Source organism: Acomys minous (genome assembly GCF_964271855.1).
Source record: "Acomys minous genome assembly, chromosome: 10".
NCBI classification, from domain to species: Eukaryota; Metazoa; Chordata; class Mammalia; order Rodentia; family Muridae; genus Acomys; species Acomys minous.
The window spans coordinates 114,597,128-114,620,463 of NC_140491.1; the positions used below are offsets into that span (position 1 = coordinate 114,597,128).

General features: G+C 40.4%; 1 protein-coding gene across 6 annotated transcripts in view; it reads right to left on the minus strand.

Moving 5' to 3' along the window:
• PDE1A (phosphodiesterase 1A) overlaps positions 1-23,336 on the minus strand; it is a 278,238-nt gene that overhangs the window by 62,704 nt on the left and 192,198 nt on the right. For 5 of the 6 annotated variants that reach the window (XM_084800179.1, XM_084800178.1, XM_084800177.1 and 2 more), the window contains one exon: positions 797-979. In XM_084800179.1, coding sequence (XP_084656305.1) covers positions 797-979 — 183 coding nt within the window. Of the gene's footprint in view, positions 1-796; positions 980-3,498; positions 3,743-23,336 lie in introns of those variants that run through there. The other variant, XM_084800181.1, reaches the window with a different exon arrangement.

Consider the following 23,336-nt stretch of genomic DNA (forward strand, 5'->3'; position numbering starts at 1 on the left):
GCCAGCTTGACCTAACCAGTCACTGTGTCAAAAACACTGACCTGGTAAATAATTATCTGTCCTTCAATCTGACCAGTTTCAAAATACTAAATTTTCCATTTTACACATAATTAAATATGTTACTTTTTAATCTGAAGGATTCCTGATAAATGCTTTTTGGTTTTGTCAGATATGTTTATAACTGTTCTTTCTGTAGTTTTAATTATAAACCATCTCGCTTTGTAGAAAGAAGGTTAGTACTTCCTCTTAAAGCTAAAAAAATAAACTACCATATGAAACTTGGCTATTATTAATATATGTAAACACTGAGCACTTTGATGATCCCCTTGATATTGGGGATCTTTCAGCGATACAAATGCTAAAAACTAAGTCCTTTAGGGTGGAAGTACAGAGTTCATCTCATGATGGAAACAGAAAGAGGGAAGGTTTTTTCTATTTGGGACAAAAAAAAGACTCACTTGACTTTGTAATAAAGATTACTACTTATTATAGGATTTATTTTTATGAGTTATTATAATTTATTTACATAAAATTGATAACCTGTGAATATGTTAGAAATATTTATAAACAGATATCGACAAACATGTTTCCAAATGAGTATAATTTCAATCCTCTTGCTATCCTAATAGAAACAAAAAGAAAACATCCAAGGCAAGGTGGTTTTGTTGTAGGCATATTCACTTGCAAGACCAAAGTGGCCAGCCTAGTTAGACTTGTGATGGTGTATGTCCTTCATAAGTATGATATGAACTTTTAGATTTTCCTACTTGGGATGTCAACTGTGCTGCTTACTTACCTTTCCACAAAAATCCCAGCCTGAACAGCATGAACGATGCTTCGAAACTTTGGCTTTTCCTCGGCTTTCTTTTTAATCATCCCCATTTTTCGTGTAAAGGTTGAAGCCAACCAGTCTCGGACCTCCGACGGGACTGAGTCAGTCTGAATGTCACTGAGCTCATCTTCAGTGTCCAGAAGTCTTCTACAGACACAGGCAAAGAATAAGCAGTGGGAAAGAGGAGCAAAGACAAATGAAGAAACAAATATGGCAAAGCTTTGTTTGTTTTGCTTTGCTTGTTTTAATGGCACACAGTTCTCTAATTATTCCTTAACGTAAACTGTTTATACATTTTGAGTCAACATTTGCAAAGCTCTAAGTTTTCAAGCCCATCACTTGCGGGAGGCATCAAACCATACAAGATAGCATCTGCTGTTTTCCAAATATCGATGGACAATATTAGCAGTGGCTAAGTTATCAGTTGTCAATCTCATTAGTATACTATCCTATGGTGAGTAAAACAAAAAGATAGGAAAGAAAATTCATGAGTATGTTTGCACTACTAAAGAAGCAAGCAGGATGGAAAGAAAAGGAAGTTGAGGCTATTAAAAAAAACTCTTACATTTAATTTTTCTACGTAGTACAGATAGTATGTGCTATTTGAATTTTTGATGATTCCAAAGCCAGTCATATGTGCTCTTTCATTAAATAAGTTCTTCTAAATTAATGAAATGACTTAAGAACTCTAAAATAGTCTTTCTAACAATATTATAGATTTTTAAAACACTAAAGAATCATAAGAGAAGAAACAAGGCCAGTGAATTGGCTAAACAGGTAAAAGACTTTCTATGAAAGCCTGAAGATCTGAGTTCAATCCTCAGAACCCATGTGGAAAGAAAGAACAGACTTCTAAAAGTTGACTTTAGACTGTCATTTACATGGTATTATGCATTCATACCCACACATTCAAACATGCGTGCACATACACACAAACACAGATACATAACACATACACACAAAATACACACACATAACACATACATATACACAAACAAACACACACACATAACACACACACCACAAACACACATACACATAACACACACACACACACACACACACACCATATACACTCATGTAAGCAATAATACCTTTAAAATAAAGTTTGATGGGTTGGAGCTGTCCCTTAGTTTTGATGAGGAATTAGGGATGCTGCCTTACCCCTAGGATGCCCAGATCATCACATGCTGAAGTCTCATTTATAAAATATCAGGTTATATTTATATGTAACCCATGAGCTCCCTAATGTATACTTTAAATCAGTTCTTCATTCCATATGACACCTAATCAAATGTACATGCCATACATATATATATATAAGCATATGTATGTATGTATGCATGCATGTCATATTGTGTTATTTAGGGAAGAATGACAAAAAGGATTATACACATTCAGTCCACATGCCATCTTTTTCTCCTGGATACTTCTGTTGTTGCTTAATTATCTATATGACTAATAATTGTTTATTATCTGGCCTGTACCTATTACTATAATGTCAGTATAACCCACTAGGTATCAATCAAGACACAGACACATGTTATATTTTAAAATAGCCTTAGTTAACCTGGGGCAAGGAAGATATTATTCTCCTAAAGTACTTTCCATAGTGGGGTAGGTATCCCATACTTTCCCCAATCCCATGCCATCTGTTTCTAATAATTTCTATCAAGCTACCTCCCATCCATAATCCCAAATACTTGCTAATGTTTTTCATCTGGGCCAAATCTCTATCCACAGCAGCCATGTGCTTCTCCTCCATCTGACCCATGGTGGCCTTCTTCTCCTCTGGTCTCTCTTTTTCTTAAGATTCCCTCTGTCTCTCCAAGCCTGAGGCCCTTAGACACACCTATCTCCTTTTTGCCCTGCCCAGGTGATGGTCTTTTATTGGTCAAAAGGTGGGCCACAGAGACAGCAAGCTGTAATTAGCATCAAAATACATCAGACCATCCTTTTCTGTCCCCCAACATACTTCTAGTACTTAGTTGTTTGAACCCCAAGCCTTGGCATGCAAGGATGTAAAGGGCTATGTTGAAAGCTCATTTCAGGAGACTGAGGCTCTCTAAGGGGGAGGAACACTGTCAGTCAAGAGCAAATTTTAACATAAGGGCAAAGATTTCTTGGGTTTAGAACTTCTGACCAAGACACAAGGGTCCCAGCACTTGGGAGGTTGTGGCAGAAGGATTGTGAGGGAGGCCAACCTGAGGAAACATCCCAACTGAAGGCCTGGCAAAGGCTGTAACTGAGAACTTCCTAAAGACTTGACCTGGAAATAATAAGCAAGAGATTTTCCACTAAATACAACCCCAGCTACACAGACCAGTCTACTTCGTCTACCAAACACAAACTAGCTTGTCATGCTGCCTGCTTTGGCCGTTGCTCAACAGTGCACCAGACAATCCCCCAGAATCCTTGGCGCACGTTACCTCTGACCTTTGTGTTCTGATAATCAACATGGTTCTTTAAGTGTCTCCATCTATGTGTTGCTTCCGTCTCTACACACACATACAAGACTTATTTTTTCATGATAATAAATAAGTACATATGTATTTATAAAACACCTTAACAAAAACAAGCACCACTTAAGTGCTGGAGTTACAAAACTACATGTACATATAAGACAAAAGACGCACAGTCGATCGATCACCCTGATTAATACTCACTTCGTGATATTTTTAAGCGTCTTTTGCTTCTTATGTTTGAATGTGTTTGATCTATCACTACACCACTGACACTGCAACTTCAAGTAAAGAAATTTGTTGGCTCTTTTGCGCATTTCAAGTTAGATTCCTTAGCCCATGTTAACATAGCTCTATACTACATGCCTTGAAACCGTCATTCCTTAAAGATTATGCCATTTCTATTATATCTTATGCGGTGATCAGCTACAGAGCAGGTGGAACAGGAACCATTGTGGTGTAAGCGTATGATGTCACCACGTTCTTCTCATTCTCCTCTTTCTGTTCTTATCAGTTGGTGAAACAGAATGCCAGGTAAGTGGCAACCATTGCCCATTTTCCCACCGCACTTTGGTACTGCGGACTCGAAGGCTGTATATCCTAAACTCACAAACATCCCAAGACACAAGACAGAACTGATGTAAATACATAGTGAAACTGACTGGGATGTGGTACCCTGGCAATCTGTGGTTATAATGTGTGTGACTCTTTATTGAGAAAGAGCGGGTGATTTCAGGGAAAAGAATAATATGTATTTAGTATAGAATAGAGGGACAAAGGAAGTCAGTGTCAAAAGGGAAAAGCACGGGGTCTGTATTGTGTACATCAAGGACAAGTCCTGAAACAGCAACAGACATTTCTCTAGTGCCTTAATTGACATGGGCCTGGGGATATGGTGCCTAGTTGTGTGTTTAAATGCTCAACTAGATGTTTCTATGGAAGTAGTTTTTTTTTAACATGTGAAGATGGAGCAAAGTAAATTACCCTTCAAAATGTGGATAGGCCTCATTGAATCAGCTCAAGGTCTTAAAAATAAGATAGTGTTACCTTAAATAGGGAATTCTGGGGATGACTTCTGGATTCCAGACTGTAGTGTTAATTTTCTCTAATGGCCAGCTTGCTAGCCTACCTTGCTGATGACAAGCTGGTCACTAAACACACTACTCTTCCTGTCCCCTGTATGAACCCTGTAGAGTCTTAGATGCAGGAGAAGGCCTTGGTCCTGTTTTAATATTGATTTCTGAGAGCATACTGTTCCTATTTCTGGTATTACTATATGAAGAAAATCCTATAGTAAACATTTAAACACCATACTCTTTAGACATGTCAAAATTAATGGTAACCTATAAAATGATGAAATATTGAAATATTTTGGGCATAGTGTTGTAGACCTTTAACACCATGACTCAGAAGACAGAAGCAGATGAGTCTATGTAAGTTCAAGGCCAGCTTTTTCTGTGTAGTGAGTTTCAAGTGAAGCAGGACCACATAGAAAAAAAACCCTACCTCAAAAACAAACAAACAACAACAACAACAAACTGAAGCTTGAAAACTTAGCATGGTCCTTCTCTGTATGGACTTATGTTCTAAATAGAGAAGAGAATGAGGTGACAATTGTGACAGGACACGCTGCTTTAGATAAGGTAATTAGGGACAGTGTCATTTAAGAACCAAAGAATGAGAAAGAATTAAAATTTAGGAAATCTAAGAGAAAGCCATTCCAGATAGATGGAAGAGCAAGTGCAAATCCCCAAAGGGAGGCAGGGTGACAGACATGTTTGAGAACACAGAAGAGGCCAAGGGTGGCGGAAGGGTGCGGGAAGACGAGGACTGGGTTTACGAGAAGAGTTAAGCACTCTTTGTGTCTCTGGCATGCGTCCTTCCTCGCAGCCTGACCCACCCCATCTCTTTGCTGCTTGATCCTACAACTTCATTCCTTTTCATCTCCATCCTTGTGGCAGTTTCTGTATATTCCATGTTCATTCTTGCTTTTATTGCTGTTTTTAATATGGAACTGCTCATCTTCCAACAAGAGTAAATCCTTCTGAATCAGAAAGTTGAAGGGAAGCACTGAGAAATGAGCGAGGCACACAAGAAGGAAACTAAATGCTTCAGGATGTAGTCAGTCAGCGTGTGTCAGAAGTGCCTTACATTTCCTTTCTTATTAGCTGATCATAAAAAGAGGCTACAGATATGCTTCCCAGCAACACTTGCAGCCTGAGTGTCTTCATCGCTCATACCTCTGCCTGTGCTGCCCGAGCCTGTGGAATGGGGGTGGTCTCCATTGCCAGCCTGCATACTTTCACCCTTTTATTATGGTCAAAGAAGGTCTCTTCTTTCTGTTTTGTTTTTCCATTAGAATAAATGTCTGCTCCAGATAACTGCTTTCTCCTCAAATTATTATGATCACCATCAGAGTTTAGAGTGTGTGTTGCTAAATATTTTCTAGTCATTTGCTGGGTGGATGTCAATCCTGAGGCCGTGCCTTGCACCAGTGCGGGTGTGAGCCATACAATAGTACATAAAAGCAAGGCGATTCTGCTCTTAACGTCTTTTCAGTCCTTTAATTAGACAATGAGCATTAATTGAGTAAAGAAGTCAGTAAACATTTAAGAATCGTCAAGTAGAAGGAAGTGCTGAGATGAAGACTGTATAGTTGGATTTGAAACAAAACAAAACAAAACAAAACAAAACAAAAATCCAGAGGGATCATGATGGGGTCAGGGTTTTTCTACAGGAATCCAGCGAGTGGTCTGCTCCTCCTCACTCCCAGCTTTCTTGATCTTGTGTATTCTCCCTCCCTGCATCTCACTTGTCCTCATTTCCTCCCTCTTAGGACCAATCAGGCTTTTCAATGTTTATCTGATCAAACTCGATGGGGTAGGAACCAAAATCATAATATAATACAAACTAGCATCTCAGGACGTCTATAGGCAGAGGGCCATCTATCATAAACACCTCTCCTATACATTTTTCAGATGTGCAAATATCTAGCTGAATATTTCCATAAGGTTGTGTCACCAAAACCATTCAAGAATTTTTTCTATTTTTCTTTTTCTTTCATTTTCTTACATAAATACAAGGAGAGGTTGTTAAAATGGGTTTCTATAGTTTTCATAATTGGTTTCCTCCAAACACCAATGGTCTGATTTCCCTTTATCTTAGAGCCAGAAGACAATGTAAACACAAATGTCTGTTCTGTAAGTGTAGTTGGGAAATAAAGATTCCTGTTTTAGAAACATGCAATGTGAAAATATAACTGTTTTCCTTAGGACTCCATAAAGAGCACTACATAAGAAAGAAATGATAAGGCATACATATGTAATATGCTACCACTGTTGACCTCTGAAAAATGCATCACTCTTTGACATGATGTTTTTAGTCCCAAAGGGAGTCAAGCAAAGATTAAAGCGAGGTTCTCAGACAAAGGCCGTATGTGCAAAGTAGAACCAGGGTACTGAGAAAAATTGACCTCGCATCCGATCAGTGATCAAATGATCCTTTGGTGCTATTTATAGGCCGAAATTTCTCTCCAAATAAGATGACACATCTCCCAAAGGGCTTATATTTTGAACCAGAAAGTTTGCAAGGGAAAGGGAAATAAAGAAGGAGGTGGCCTCGGAAGGAGAGGTCATGGGATTTTGACTCTTATAATTATATGTCAGTGAAAATATTTCTGTCTGAAGTGGACTCTTGGAAAATAGTCACACCCAAGGAACCACAGTCCTTTCCAGGAAGTTGGAGGCTGTAAGTAAACCTAAGTATTACAATTCAAATGCTCTGTGATTAGGGAAGAGTGTCTTCTTAAGCCTGAACACTTTTTTATTCCATGCCATTGATATGACAAAGGGTTTACTTCAGGAAGCAATTAATTCATCCATTTCACCCCTAATGTTTGATGGGTGCAGAGAAGGAACACCATTCTTCCACCTGAGACAGAATTGGTTTTGATACCATTTATCTGGTGAACAAACCATGTGTTCTGTGCTTCCATCTTACAATGTTTCCTAAAAGGCTTACAAGTTGAGTTAAGATGTGAACTGTCGACTCCTTGTGTGCTAAGCCTGGGCCAGCCTGGCTGTGTATGCCTGGCTGCCCCTACTGCTCAGGCCCTCACTTTCTATGCCTCAGTTTATAGCAACGTACTTACCACACCACCTACGTGTGCCCTCTATCCAGCTGCCTTGCCTCAAAAGCACCTCACAAGGCTGCTCTTAGCGAGGAGGGATGCAGGTGCCAATCATATACTGAGTTTAAGAGAAAAGATCTCCAAGGAAGAATACTGACCTGGGGACAGCTGCATGGAGGATTCACAGAAATCAGATCACCAAACATTTCAGAGTAACATGCTAAACACAATAGAAATAGAAAAGTCCAGCTTCCTATTACCTGGAAAAGGCTCAGAGAAAGACTCGGAACACTTTCTTATCATCTACACTTGTCATCTCTAGGAAGGGGCATCCTCCCAAAAGGCCATCCTTGGCACTCTGAAATAGAAATCAGTGCTCAAGAGGTGCAGTGCTGTGGTGTAGTGCTAAGGGTGAGGCTGAACCCACATCTTCCATGCGCCACCCTTCTTGGACACTTGGGAGGTGGGGTAAGAGAAACGCATCTGTGTGTTGCATACAGCATCTTTGGTAGTCAGTGTTTCCCATTAGGTTCCCATGGATATCGCAGAAGACCCCACTAATGTTGTTTATCAGATTAACAACATCTGGCTTCTGAGTCGACTAACATACTTTCTAGCTCTTGCCTATCCTCCAAAGAAACCTTGAACATGATACCAGCCTTTCACTCAGACTTCAGAAGCGTCTGAGCACAGACACAGATAAGGATGCGAACCAACTCGATTGCTTATATTCTGAACCAGGAAAAAGCCAAAAGTTAGCTCATTGAGGCCTCAAATGCTACCCTGTGGGAGATTTTCACCTTTGTCTGTTTTAGTGATTAATAAAAGCGTGGACACCTAAGAGATTCACTTAGCCAGTGGTCATGACAAACTCCGAGTTCCAGAGTGTCTCCTTTTGGAGTCTAAGTCTTTAACTGTTGAGATCATCTTCATTTTAAATGTATGCATTTCTTTCAAAGTTCAAAGATGCCTAGAGTGCTTTTCCATTCAGCCAATGATACTAACAGTCATCATTCTCTATCCTGTTTATACTTTGAAATTTAGAGTGAAAAGTAACCTTTAAAAATTGGTTGGGAGAGAAAAGTGGTGGTAGGGATATAATAGGAATTGGGAGAGGGAAATGGGGGTTATGTTTGATCAAAATTCATTTTGCTCACGTGTGAAATTGTAAAATAATTAAAGGGGAAAATACCTTCTAGAGGTTTAGCTTATTGGTAAATTTTTGGTAGAAGAAATCTTAGATTTATTTTCAAAGCTGATATCTGGAGCATTCTCTTCTAGAAAAATATCAGATGGCAAAAGGCTCTGGTGCTTTGAAAGGTGATAAATTTGTTGCTAGGATGGAATTGGGTCCATTTGAAATTCCATTTCTGTCATCACTAACCTATGTGCTGAATTCTAAGTACAGTGAAATGAATTCTAGGCCACCATCAAAGCAAGCTTACTATGTATGGTATGTATGTATTCCCTGTGCTGTCCCCAAAAGGGACAAAAGCTCAGAAATTCTCAATATTTGTGGTTGTTTAAATCAGACACCCCCCCCCCCCGCACCCCTCTCCTACTCCTGCCTTTCTGTGGCCTGTGTGAATATGGGACTTGTATATGAGAGAAAACAAGGACTGGACTTTTAGGTGGAGACACAGTCATGTGGTCCTTAGCTCAACTCCCAGGAGACAGATTGTGGCTATTGTAAGGTTGGCTGAGGATAATGTGGAAGTCAGAAGTGGAGTGGCCTTCTCTACTTTAAGGCTTAGGGAGGATTTGGCAGCCCCTTTGTATTCACCCAAGGAAGTGGGTGTCCATGCTTGGGGAGGCCCTGTCCCCCCAGGACAGACAGGAAGGGCCCCAGGCATGTCCCAGTAAGGCTCTCAGATGGAATCAAGTTGCTGGAAGAGCTGGGATAGAGATTATATTTTTGGAGTGTGCTGGGGACAGAAGTGGGGAAAATTAGGGAGACAGAACACTGCCCCAGGCTGCACTGAAGACTCTTGGCTTCCCATCAGGAAAATTTTTTGGAGGGGAGCTCAAGACAGAGTTTCTCTGGGTGTAGCCCTGGCTGTCCTAGAACTCTCTTGGTAAACCAGGCTAAGCCTCAAACTCACATAGATCCACCTGCCTCTGCCTTCCAAGTGCTGGGGTTAAAGGCGTGTGCCCCCAACGTCCAGCTCCATCGGGAAATTTTATCTCAAAATATATTGTTGAATGTATTCCACTAGGAACAAAGCCTATCATCCCACTAATTACCAAGGTTTGGGTTAATAAGCATCCTCTGTGGCTAAGAAGCCTGCCTTTCGAACCACGCTTCCGGCTTCATCACGTGTGTGGTTGGAAAGTGCCTCTCATGCGTGAACTTCAGTTTTCTCTCACAACAACAGAAATGGGAATAGCATAGGGAAATCTGCTTAGAGCAGCACCTGTCATACAGTAAGTTCTCGGGGAGCCCCAGATAGCTACACCCCTAGGTGAATTAGTCTAAGTAGGTCTTGTTGTACTAACGCATACGAAGCCGGCTGGCATTGTGATGTCACAAGTGTTTGAAGCATGTATGACATGAAAACTGTCAAAGAACATTTAGGAAAGTCATAGGAAAGCACACACACACACACACACACACACACACACACACACACACACACACATGCACACTTATGTACACACATTCTAAAGGCTGCGAAAAGGCAGTGGGAGAAGAGTTCCAGAAATAACTTTTACATATGTTAGGACTTTACCTAGTAGAATAGGAAAAGTCACAGATGTAGAAGTAGAAGAGACAGTAACATGTTGAGGAGAGGGGGAAATAGAAACGGAGTTACTGTTTAATTAGGGCTCCCATCCCCCTCCCTCTGAGTCTTCCCCTACGGCCCATCACTTTTCCCTCTCAGCTTTATGTAGTTAAACACACTGAAGCCACTTAGTGCTGCCTGCATCTGTACGGGAGGCCATCCAGTGGAGTGTGGGTGGCTCTCAGGGACCATATACCTGAAGAACACTGACTCTGCATTGCTCAGTACCATTAACTGCTAACTGCCTTTCAGCTAGGATTAGAAGATCCCTTGTCTATGTGGGATTCAGGTTGGCTTGGTCTCGTGCATGTAGTCAGAGCCGCTTTGAGTTGAGGTGTGCATTGGCGCTGCCATGTCTGACAAATGCTGCTTTGGATTTAAATGTACCATTTAGAGCTGAGAACTCCACAGTCTGTTAATCTCTATTGACCAATTGTGGGCCTCTCTATTAATCACCATCTACTGAAAAACAAACAAACAAATAAACAACAACCAAGTTTCACTAATGATGATGGCAAATTGTGCTAATCTGGGTACAAAGATAAGAACTTAAGAAATGGTTTAAGATTATGTCCATTTGGCACAATAATGATGTTTGGTTTTTCATGGGGTCCAAGACCTACCTAGCCAATCACAGGGTTTTAGGCTAATTAATGGTTTCAAGGATGAGCCCTGTCTTGTGGAGTGAGGCCTTAGATCCAATTAGAGAGTTGTTTACTTACATAATATTTGTGCCAGTTTCCTGTTAGAGTATCTTGCCAGTCCAGTGGTTATTGTAGCTTCTTACAGCTTGGTAATACTGTTGAACACTTTCCCCTGAGTGACATGCACAGATCTATCTAATTGTGAAAACCAGCCAAGAGAGATGATGCTTTTAGGCTGGTACCATCTTGATTTCTCAGTGTTTGTTATTCAAGTATGTGGTGTCTTCAGCAATCAGGTCTTACCATCAAATTTGGGAGGGGACGTGTCATGTTTTACAGTCAAGAAAATGCAATATAGGAGGCATCCCGTGCTCCTTCCATCTGTGTCCACTCAAGAACTATTAAGAGCTTCAGGTTAGAGATAAAAGATCAAGTTTTAGCCTAGAGAGAAATCTCAGGACCTGGGACTAATGAAAGCATTATAAATCAAGGAACAGCCCTTGGTCTTCCTGGTATCTCAAACCCTTGCACTTAGCTCCTCCTGCCTCTTGTCTCTATTACATCTTGGAATCGGGGCGGGGGGGGGGGGAGTTTGGGAGAGAGTTTTCAATACATGATTAACTCATCCATAATGGGGCACATAACTCCTGGACCACAGTCTTTCGATAACATTAATTTTCTTTATAGCTCACCTCATTTTTCTTTTGGTAACAAGGTTTTGCTGTGTATCCTGGACTAACTTTGAGGCCTATAACGTCATTTAGCAATCCTCCTGCCTCAACCTATGGAGTTCTAGGATTACAAATGCGAGCCCCTATACCAGTTTTAGATGCCCAATATCTAACGGTCTCTCTGCATTTCTTTTTCTGTAGCCTCATTGGCTATCCTTTGCTTATGTAGATCTCAAAATGTTGTTCCCTGGATTAGTAGACTCCTCTCAGGCTGGGAACTTATTAGAAGTAGTGTAAATGTCATTTTTATTTCCTCAGATGATGAGATGAGAGCCATACCCAAGCTTTACTAAGACATGGCTCGGTCTAAGCCCAGAGTATTTCTATCTATATATACCTAGGCCTAGTAGAAAAGGAAAAGCCACAGATGCAGAATTAGAAGAGATAGTAACATGTTGAGGAAAGGGGGAAATAGAAATGGATCTTAAAGGCTTCCGCTTCAAGCCACTGTGTGCTAACCTAGGCCTAGAATGCTGTCAGCCTCTGAGACTTACTGCTGAATAAGTTCACCCATTCTAGTTCTTTCTGAACTCTGGCTGTCTGGTTCAACTCAGTTGTACTGGCTCAAAACTCTTCTCCAAGCTGACTGGTTCAAACTGGCTTCTCTTGGCTTCTCACTGAATTTCTCTGCTTAGAAAAACTGCCTCTGAACTGCACCAAACTGCATTGTATTCCCTAACTCTACTGTCTCCACAAACTCTTCTACTGCTCCCCCCCCCCTCTCTCTCTCTCTCTCTGTGTGTGTGTGTGTGTGTGTGTGTGTGTGTGTGTGTGTTGCTCTTAAGCAGTTCTCTTTCCTGTGCTGTTCTCATGAGAGTTGGCCATATCCTACCTCTGACTTATTCTGTCAAATCTTTCTTTGCTTCATCACTTTCTTCCTCAATTAGATGCATTGTTTGGGATTAAAGGTGCATACTAAATTCCAAGAAGAGAGATTAAAGATGTGTTGTGTCTATATTCTAGCAAATTCCAGCTGGGTCACACAGACCTAGGTTTCTGGTTGTGATCCCTTGCCAGAGCGGCTATGTTGCTCAATTAAAATTCCTCTACAGAGTGAAAAACTCAGATCTCTAAGTAGAAGCTACTGAATCAGACCCAGAACGCTGTTTTCCCAGGCCTTCCTGGTGAATTCATGAATGAGAATGTTTCAAAACTGCTATTGTCTGGATTCAAACTGTGCACTGTGTCCAACCAAAGTCTTAGAGAGACTTGATACCCTATGAGCAAATACAGGGGGAGGAGGTCCCCCTCAGGAACAGTCAGAGGGGAGGGGAACAAGGGGAAAATGGGAGTGAGGGAAGAATGGGAGGATGCAAGGGATGGGATAACCATTGAGATGCAACAAGAATAAATTAATAAAAAATTTAAAAAATAAAAAATTTAAAAAAATAAATTCTAAAAAACAAACAAAAAACCAAAACTGCTATTGTCTAACCACAGCTTGCCAGGAGATAGGGCATCTCTCTGCCTAAGGAACTTCAGCAGCAGCAGTGATCTTTCTATGTCTACTGTTTCACTGTTAGTGGTGGTAGGTACCACTGCATGGCATGGGACCGGTACTAGAATACCTGTAATGATGTCTTCAATTTGGATCTCTTATGATGATGTCATAGATGAAAATTCTTGTATGATGCTTGATTGCAAAAGATAAAAGCCAAATTTTTACCTGAGCTGCAGTGAGTAATGAATAGTAAAAAAAAAAAAATATATGAGGCTTATTTGGAAGATAGAAAGATGAGAGAAAGTAAGAATACATCTGTATAGAATGGTGTTGATGGCCATCAAATAGAACAGTAACTGCCAGGCTGGCCATCCCCAGGAGACAAAGATGTGTGAGAGAAAAGGATGGGTAGCAAACAAGCCACACATAGTCGGGTCCTAGGCTTGCTAGTGATGTATTGAAGGAGTGAGGACATGCCTCTTTAAATGTTTTGAAAAAAAATAACCTGTGTCTGATTTCTGGTACTTGATATTTGCTTAAGAATTGTCTGTGCTGTTCGGCTTCATCATGAGACCATTAGCAGTGTGCTCCATGAAACACTTCGAAGTTTAGTTGACCTATTAACTTTGTTTTCCAGAAGAAATAAACTGTTAAATATAAGGTTCTAACTTAGAAAGCAAACATTATTGCTAAGAATTATAATTAGGATAAAGTGAGACCTTGCTGAGATTACAGATTGTGGGAATATAGGTTCAGGACAAGGTTGATCTGTGTGGCCATAAGAATGCTCTCAATGACAAATGACACCAAAGCTGAGCTAAAGTAGCCAAAATACAAAAGAAATACATTATTTTCACTAAAAATTAAAAACTAAAATGTAGGTTAACTATAGCAAGTGATTTTAAAAATCAACAAGTCAGGGGCAGGAGAGATGATTCAACTGCTAAGAGCATTGGCTACTCCTCCAGAAGACTTGGGTTTGATTCCTAGTGTGTACCTGGCAGCTTACAGCAATCTAAAACTCCAGCTCCAAGGGACCTGACGCCTTTCTCTGTCCTCCATCAGCACCACACATATAAGAAGTACACATACATACTGACAAAATACTTATTCATAAAAATGATAATAAAAAAATAGGATATCAACTTGAGAGTGGAAAAGGATATTGGAGGGGCTAGAGGAGAAAAGGAAGAGAGGAAAGTGAGATATATATATATATATATCAGGGACTGCCTGTGGCATGAACCCTGGTGTCCTCTATTTGACCACTTCTCCATGGTGGGGAGGCCTGGTGACACTCAGAGGAAGGGGAAGCAGGCTACCAGGATGAGACCTGATAGGCTGTGATCATATGGTGGGGGAGGAGGTCCCCTTTGTCATAGGCTTAGGGGAGGGGAATAGGGTGAAAGAGGGAGGGAGAGGGGAATGGGAAGATACAAGTGAGAGGATAACAATTGGGATGCAATCTGAATAAATTATTTAAGTTTAAAAAAATAAGAAAGAAAATTCACAAGGTTAACAATATCACCTAAGATTCAGATTCCGTTCATCTTGTTAAAGACATAATCATGTGTTAACTTTAGTTGTATTCTTGTAGCAAGACAGCTTTTTCACAAACTCTCATGTTAGGGAAGAGTCAAGACAAGTATGCGGTCCTGATTTCCAATCCCACATAAAAAATAATAACAACCAGGGCAAAGCAATGTGCTCCTGTAAGGCCTGCACTGTGAAAGACAGGGTTCTGTGGAGCTTCCTAGGCATGTAATAGTCAAATTGGTGAGAGAATGATTGAGGAGGATGCTCAGTGTTGGCCTTTGACTTACACACAGACACACAGACACACACACATAAACACACACACACATAGACACACAACACACACATAGACACACAACACACACAGACACACAGACACACACATAAACACACATACACATAGACACACAACACACACAGACACACACACACATAAACACACACACACATAGACACACAACACACACAGACACACACACAGACACACATAGACACACACACCGACACACATACACATAAACACACATACACATAGACACACAACACACACAGGCACACAGACACATACACTCACATAGACACATGACACACACACAGACACACACACATACACACAGACACACACACATACACACAGACACACACACATAAACACACATACACATAGACACACAACATACACAGGCACACAGACACATACACTCACATAGACACATGACACACACACAGACACACACACATACACACAGACACACACAGACACACATAGACACACACACCGACACACATACACACACACACACACACATAAACACACATACACATAGACACACAACACACACAGGCACACAGACACATACACACACATAGACACATGACACACACACATACACACACACACACATAAACACAGACACACATAGAGACACACACACACAGACACACGTACTATTTTTAAAAAATTAAGAAGTATCATTCACACAGCACTTTTCTATAAGGAAGAAAAGGTTTGCCAGCAGCCTTATCAATCCCCTTTGGGCAGATGATATCACATACTGATGTCTAAGCACAGTAGCTAGGAAACTGGGAAGTTGCCATTGGTTTAAGTCAACTAGGAGTCACCTGTCCTGACCCTTGGGCTGCTCGGTCCCCAGTAGAATATGGGATAATTTAGGAATAAGTTTTGGGGTATATTCCATTTAAATATGAATCTAAGTAAGCTAATTACTTTATCTTTCAAATTTATGAGCTTCTCATCAAAATTAATAGTGTAAATCTCAGGATTTTTGAGATTTTCATGCAAAAAATATGCAATGATATCTGAAAATTGCCTAATAGATTGTCTTAGATATAATTGTCAAATTATCACCGTTAGAAAAGGATAATGTTTAAAGTAACACATTTTAAAATCTAAAGAATTAATTTTAAATGTCATAATTGTAAAATCCTACTTAATATGTGGAAGTTTTGTCAGTCTTTTCTAAGAACAACTGGTGGAATTTTTTTTTGTCCTTTCATATTAATGATGCTGTTTCTGAGGTTTTATAGAAAGTAACAAGCCACAGATGGTCAGCAAATATGAAAACCAAACAAAATTGGTGTGATATTTTTCCAGCATGGTTTTCACACCCATTTGCGAGGTGAGCACAGCAGCCTACAAACACAGCGCTCCAAACAGCCACCTCACTTGCAGCTTATGCCACAAAACAGAACTCATGAAAACCCTATTCTTTGCTTTTGATGACTTACTGGTCTCTAGCACAGAGTTCACCTGGACGGAGTTCCTCAGGGCTTCTTTCTGGTGGAACTGAGCAAAGCAAATTCCACATTTATAAGCTCTTCCCTTCTAAGCAAAACAGCAACTGACTCCTTGCCCCCTCCTGCTGGCCAAGGTAGGTTAGTCAGGAGCAGGCCTCTGTAAGGAGACTTGGGGACCAATATGCACAGCATTTCACAGCAGAAAGGAATTGAGAATTCATTTTTTATGTGAGAAACGTAGTGGTTGAGGATGAAAAGTCATTGTCATCATCGTCATCATCATCAACAACAACAATGAAACACTTTCCCTAACCATTAGCAGGAGGGAAACCAGGAAAATAAAATGGTATCTGAACTTCTAGCTAAGGGCTTTTTTCAAACTCCTACACACACCCTCATCCACGTCTTCTTGCTGGTAGAAATAACACATTTTCTTTACATAGCTAGTGTACACTCTCTCCATTTTCAATTTGTTGTCAAGTGACTAAAATAGCATCGGCCTCTTCTCTTGAGATGTGTGACATGTGAGGTTATGTATCCACTTCCCCAGGATAGTGATGGTTTGAAGATAAGCTTGTTGCCTAACTCAAGGTTATGCTTGTTAGATCTTGTGGCAAAGAAAAATCTTTCCACTTCTTCTAGATTTGGCTTGGAAGCACTGGTAGTGTCTTGCTACACTTCACAGCATCAGAGAGATCATCTCGGAGCAAGCAGAACCGATCAGCCTCTGCTGACACATCATCTGTAGCCTGAGTCAATCTCTTTTATAAGCAGCACTAGTGGGCAATTCTTTGGGTAATGGGAGCCAGTAAAGCAACTGCTTTCTGTAAGCGGGCTTGGATGAGATTAGGGCACAACTGAAACCTCCTCAAAGATGTTTATACCTCAGTTCTTCTCTTTCCTTTTTTCTGTTCTCTAAGCAGGAAAGGAACGCTCAGAGGCGATGCCACAGTGATGAGCACGGAGAATTTTCTCTCCACGTCACCATGGTCCAAATGCTATGTGGTTCAGTGCTCACACTTTGACCTCGGTTACTGTAACCTCTTACTCTCCCGTGGTGAGCAGCTGAGTCAAATTCTAACTGGCCTTTTCTGGTTCAACAGTAGTGCTGCGACCCCATAAATAGTTTTTATCCCACACCAGAAAACTCTGGAAGCACGTTTTAAAATCATTTCTTCAAAAGCCGTTCCTTGCTAATTCCACACAGCGTCATGTTGCATCTGGTTGCTATTTCTCCTCGCTGAAATGTTGTTATAGAGCTGTTAAAAAATGTCCCAACTCATCCACGTTACCCAGGAGACACTGGATTCACCAGTTCAGAGACCCTACACCACGCCCATTGCAGCCCACATTCTTCCGGTAGGAGCCCTTGTCCTTCCGGCCACCTTCACCCTGTGGTTCCCTTAACTCTTTAAAGACATTTACCCACCTTCCCACGCCACACGTTTCTTTCATGTTTCCATCCCCACCCTTAACTGTCATTGTTAATGTAATACTGTAACCAAGAGTTTTTTAAAAACTTTAATGGTTGGAAGTCAGATATCTTGACATTTGAAAAGTTTTTGAAAAAATTATATATTCTACAGAAGCTTAATTTTAACTTCTGTGCAGACTGTTCCTTTGTTTTACTGAAAACCCTTTTGAATAGGCCTTTTAGTTGCACTAAAGAGAAGATTCTACTCTGGCATACGGAAGACAGAAGCAACGGGATTGGCCAAGACAGCTTCTCTGAATAGTCATGAATAAGGCTGTCTTTGTGAATGCGGATACACCAATGCAGCTTTTTTATTCTACTGTTTTTTGTATACATGGGATTTGACTGCATTTTTCTGGACCAGGTGTTAATCCTAGGAGACGGAGGCCTAACTGAACACTAATCTCAACGGTTCCCTTATGTTAACCTTCGGGCTCAAGACTGAATTCAAGAGAAAGCATGTTGAAAGGCTTCTGTAGGGAATGGTGAACTAGCTTCCATCAGGTAGACTTAATCCCTGAGAGGATACAATGGAGCCTCTGCAAGGGCTTGAGCTCTGAGTTCTGAAAGAAAGGAATTTAGCTTGTACTTAGGAGCCTACCTATATTAATTTGGACTTGAAACAAAAAATAGTAGCCTGCACAGAAACAAACAGGTTGGAGCCAGGCAGGGCTACCAAGCAAAGTGACAAGAGAGATTGTTGAAATAAGTATGTGTTCAGTGGACATATCAAAATCTTTAAGATGGGGAGGATAGCCAAATAACAAAGGAATTTAATTACTAATGCCTAAAACAACCAGAAACTCTGAGGTTATAACCCCACCCCCCACCCCCGTTCACTTCTCTAATTGGTGTTCTATATTATAATTCAATATTCATATTCTTAGCACATTCTTAACACTTTCCACATTAAAACCTGTTGTTAGAAGCTATGTCTTGAGGAATGGTCTGGGAGAGCCACACCAGATAGCAGGCTCATTAGGAAACACATGCAAGTCTAGTCACGGTTGGTTTAAAATCCAGATTCTAATTTGTTGCCTCACACTAGTTACACCTGGTTGCTACTACTTGACACTTCTTGTTTTTCGGCCTCTGTAGCACTCAGCATTCCTTGTGAGGGCAGGCTTGGCCTCGGTGCTCACGTCTGTCTTCACCATCCTTGCTCTACTGTAATCACCAGCTGTCTGCTCAGGGACATCAGATTCTGAGGACCAGTGTGCACGATGGTGACTTACCATGTCCGGCCAGTATCTGATAGATCAGTAGACGTTCACTGGCAAATCCCCGCACTCACTGATCCCAAGGCTCTTAGCCTGGGAGGTGTCTGCCAATGCAACTTTTTGAAGTTTTTGTTTGTTTGCTTGGTTTGGTTTTGTTTGTTTGTTTGTTTTGTGTTCTGTTTTGATTTTTGTTTTTTGAGACAGGGTTTCTCTGTATCACAGCTCTGGCTGCCCTGGAACTTGCTCTGTGGTCCAAGCTGGCCTTGAACTCACAGAGATCCACCTGCCTCTACCTCCCAAGTGCTGGGATTAAAGGCATGCATTTTGACTGACATTGAGCACAGGCTCAATTCTGTACATCCCATCCCAAGATAAGAACTCATAGGCTTAGTCAGACATGCTAGTCAAGTAAGTGCATGTTAGGCCCTATACATCCGGACTCAGATCCCCTTCCATCATTTTGTGTAGCTCTTTGCTTTTCTGCTTGTCTTCATTCTCTCCAAGACCCCAACCTGCTTTCAGGACATTATTTAATATTTTCCTTGAAGGTTTAAATTCTACGTCTTAACATATTATGTTTCCCAAGCATGAAAAATGCATTGCATTTTACCTGTACAATAAAAATAATGGTTACAACCCAACTTTTACTCTGCTTGGCATTATGTCACATTTAAGCCTCGTGTCAACCATCACCTTTATTTGGTAAGTGATAAAACTATGCACTCTAGATTAAGTAACTTTATTTCAGTGTTGAGTGGAGGGTCCTGACTTTGAATAACCTGGTCTTTTTAAGTCCAGAGACTATATAAAATATTCCAGTCATGATAATGCTAAAGATTGGTTCATATTGACCAAAATAAAATAGTAAGTTATATTTCTAAGATATTAGCAAGTACTATACACATGTTTGAAAGTGCATCTCCCAAGGCAGCTGCCGACCCTGCTATTCCCGAGGCCAGGGATGCTGCCTTGCTTGGCTCTGTTACAATCCAAATAAGGACACACAGATTCTTTTTAGGTCATGTGGATTACAACTGTGTAACTTTGGGAAAAATAACCTCTAGAGACACATCTGAAAGACTCACAAATTTTATATTTGCTTATGAAACTGTCTTTTATAAAAACCTAACAAATTATCATATCCATTGTGGGAGTTTCTATAATCTTCATAAAAGGTACATTTCTACTTCTATTAGAAATTTCAGTTTTCTAACCAAAATCATCTTTACAGAGAAATTTTTGTTTTGATTTATTTTAACTGGAACCCTGTAGTCACTCATATTTAGGAGGAAGGGGTGGGGCGTGTGTGTGTATGTGTGTGTGTGTGTGTGTGTGTGTGTGTGTGTGTGTACTAGTTAATGAACAATTTCTATTTACCCTATATTAACCTTTTCTTCAGACTTACCCATTTTCAAACAATAATAGATTCATTTCTTTCTAGAAAAAATTCCAGATCCAAATTTTTGGAAACTAGGATTTCTTAAAATGTAAGTTAAGACACAATAAAGTGCTACCTGAATCATTTTTCTTTTACATAACCTGTTTTACTAGAATTCCTAAGGCAAACAACACATTAATAACTGCAAACACATCTCAGAAATATGCTCAGCTCCTTGCCCCGGGCCTTACAAAATATGTAGGAAATCAATTTGTGCTGTGTGTGATTTGCTCTAGAACACCTTAGGTATATATTTCCAGCATAAACTAAGAAGAGTCATGAGAGGCGGTCTTAGGTCTCACATCTGGCATGATGGCAAATGCATAGCCATAGGATTTCCAAGGAAGACAAAACCCCAACGTGTAGCATTTAATGTTCTCCAGGACATAACGTCATACTAGAGCCAAGTTCAAGGCAACAGCACGTTGACAAAAGGGAAAAACTTGAGAGACAATGCCATCCACATACCACGATATCTAAGGATCTGCGGTCAAAACATCCATAAAAATCTCTGAAAGCACCTTTGCATATATGTGTACATATGTTTGTGGTGTATGTGTGTGCACATGGATGTAGGTGGGCACATGTGCCTGCGCTCACCCAGAGGCCAGAAGAGGACATCAGGTGTAACCCTCTCATTCTTCTGATCTTACTCTCTTGAGGTAAGGTCTCTCACTGAACCTGAAATCTCTGCCTCTCCTTCAGCGAACTCCAGAACTTCTTTGTCCCAGTTCCCAGGCAGCACTGGGGTTACAGCTGATCCAGCTGCGCCTGACTCCCTTACGTGGGTGCTGGTAATCAGAGTGCAGATCCTCCTGCTTGGGCAACAATAACTTTTATACATTATTCAATTGCTCCAGCCTTCAAAACACTACGAGTAAACTGTAACTAAAGAGATTAGGCTGTGAATGGTAGTTAATAACCCAAGTCTAGTGTCAAGAATGCTAGAACCACTAATTCGCTCTTCAGTGTGCTCTCCTGGGTAAGCTTTGTAATGTTCCTGTGATTCCTTGTCACAAAACAGTAATTTTTGTGTTTCTATTGTGTAGGACTACTATGGTGTTCAAATGAGCCTTAGTGCACCATTAGTGAACTACAGAAAGTAATCACTCTGACTGTTGCACAAGATTGTGGGGAGCTAGTCACCTTTAGAATATGGGGCAGATTTAGAGCATTAGTATTAATCTAATGAAATAACGCTGCATAAGAATTTAAACAAAGGAGAATGGCTTTAGGGCTACGGTTCATTTCATGACGTATTTGCCTAGCATGCACAAAGCCCTGGCTTCAACACCCAGCACTACATAAACTAGAGGTGGAGAGGAGGCAAACCTGTTACCTAAGCACTCAGGAGAGTAAGGCAGGAGGATCAGATGTCCAAGGTCCTACTTAGCCATGTGGTGAATTCCCTGCCAGCAGGAGCTATATGACACCCTATCCCTAACTAGTTAATTATTCAATGTGGTACTCTAATGAATGAATTAATTAGTGTGGTATTCTGAACGGCTTTACTTTGCTGGATGGAGCCAATAAGCAAGACAGCAAATGCTAAATTTCTACCATTGTGCTGAACCTTTTCCTTCCCATACTAGAGAGTAGTTTTCAAACGTAAACACATCATAGATGTAATGCATTTCATTGACTTGGGAACCATGGAGCCCTAAGGTGGCAACATAACCATGAAGTCATCATTTCCATGGGAAAGACATTACCTAAGAATGAGTGAATATATCATATGATGAATCAAAGAAAGTTTGAATATCGAGGCAAATAACTACATGTGCTGTAAAATGTTGTAAAACTCCAAAGAACTGTTGAATTTTTAAAGTTCTTACACTTTATGAAGGCAACATCTAGTGTTTGGTCAAAGGAAGCTTGAAGAACCCTTAAACCTGCTATGTTTAATCAACTTGTAAACTATATAGAAGTAACACACCTAGAAACAAAAGACTAAAGAAACTATAGGAGCACTTTTGGCAGTTTGTCCACACCTCTGTCCCTGTGGAAGGACCACCTATGCTATAGATCCCCAGTGAGGATCAACTAAGCAAACAAGTCAGGGAAGGACAGTAAGGTTAACAGACTCTATAAATTTCACCTCTTAATTACTCCAAATCAGAGAATCACATCCTATGGACCAAGGATGGAATCGCTGTGCCATACAGCCTGCATTGTGAATCCTTCTCTCAGAATTAAAAACACATTAATTGTGGAATGTACAAAAGTTCAACACAGGATTCAAGAGCTCCCTAATGTCTTGATTAGTGAAGGAAGAAAATGAAATACCATGTGTGGTCTGACCTAACCTCCATAAAAGGAGAGGAAAATACAAAATAAAATACAAATGACAACTGGGATGAGAAAGAAATTAGAGAAACAACTCATTTCACAATACCATGAATAATATAAAGTATCTTGGTGTAACTCTAACCAAGCAAGTCAAAGAACTTTAAGTCTGTGAAGAAAGAAACTAAAACAGAGATTAGAAGACAGAAAGCTCTCTCTTATGCTCATGTCTCAGCAGGATTAACATCTGACTATCTGACAAAAAGAAATCTACAGATTCAATGCAATTTCCATCAAAATTCCAACCTAATTCTTTACAGACCTTGAGAGAGCAATTCTCAATTCATATGGGAAAAAACAATAGCTAAACAATAAAAGATTTTCTGGAGGTATCACCATCCCTGATTTCAAGCTGTACTACAGAGCAATAGTAATAAAAACCTCATAGTATTGGCATAAAAACAAGCAGGTTGATCAATGGAATCAAACCAAAGACCCAAAAATAAACCCATACACCTACAGTCACTTGAGTTTTGAAAAAGAAAGCAAAACCATACACTGGGAAAAAAGGAAAGCATCTTCAATAATGGTGCTAGTCTAAC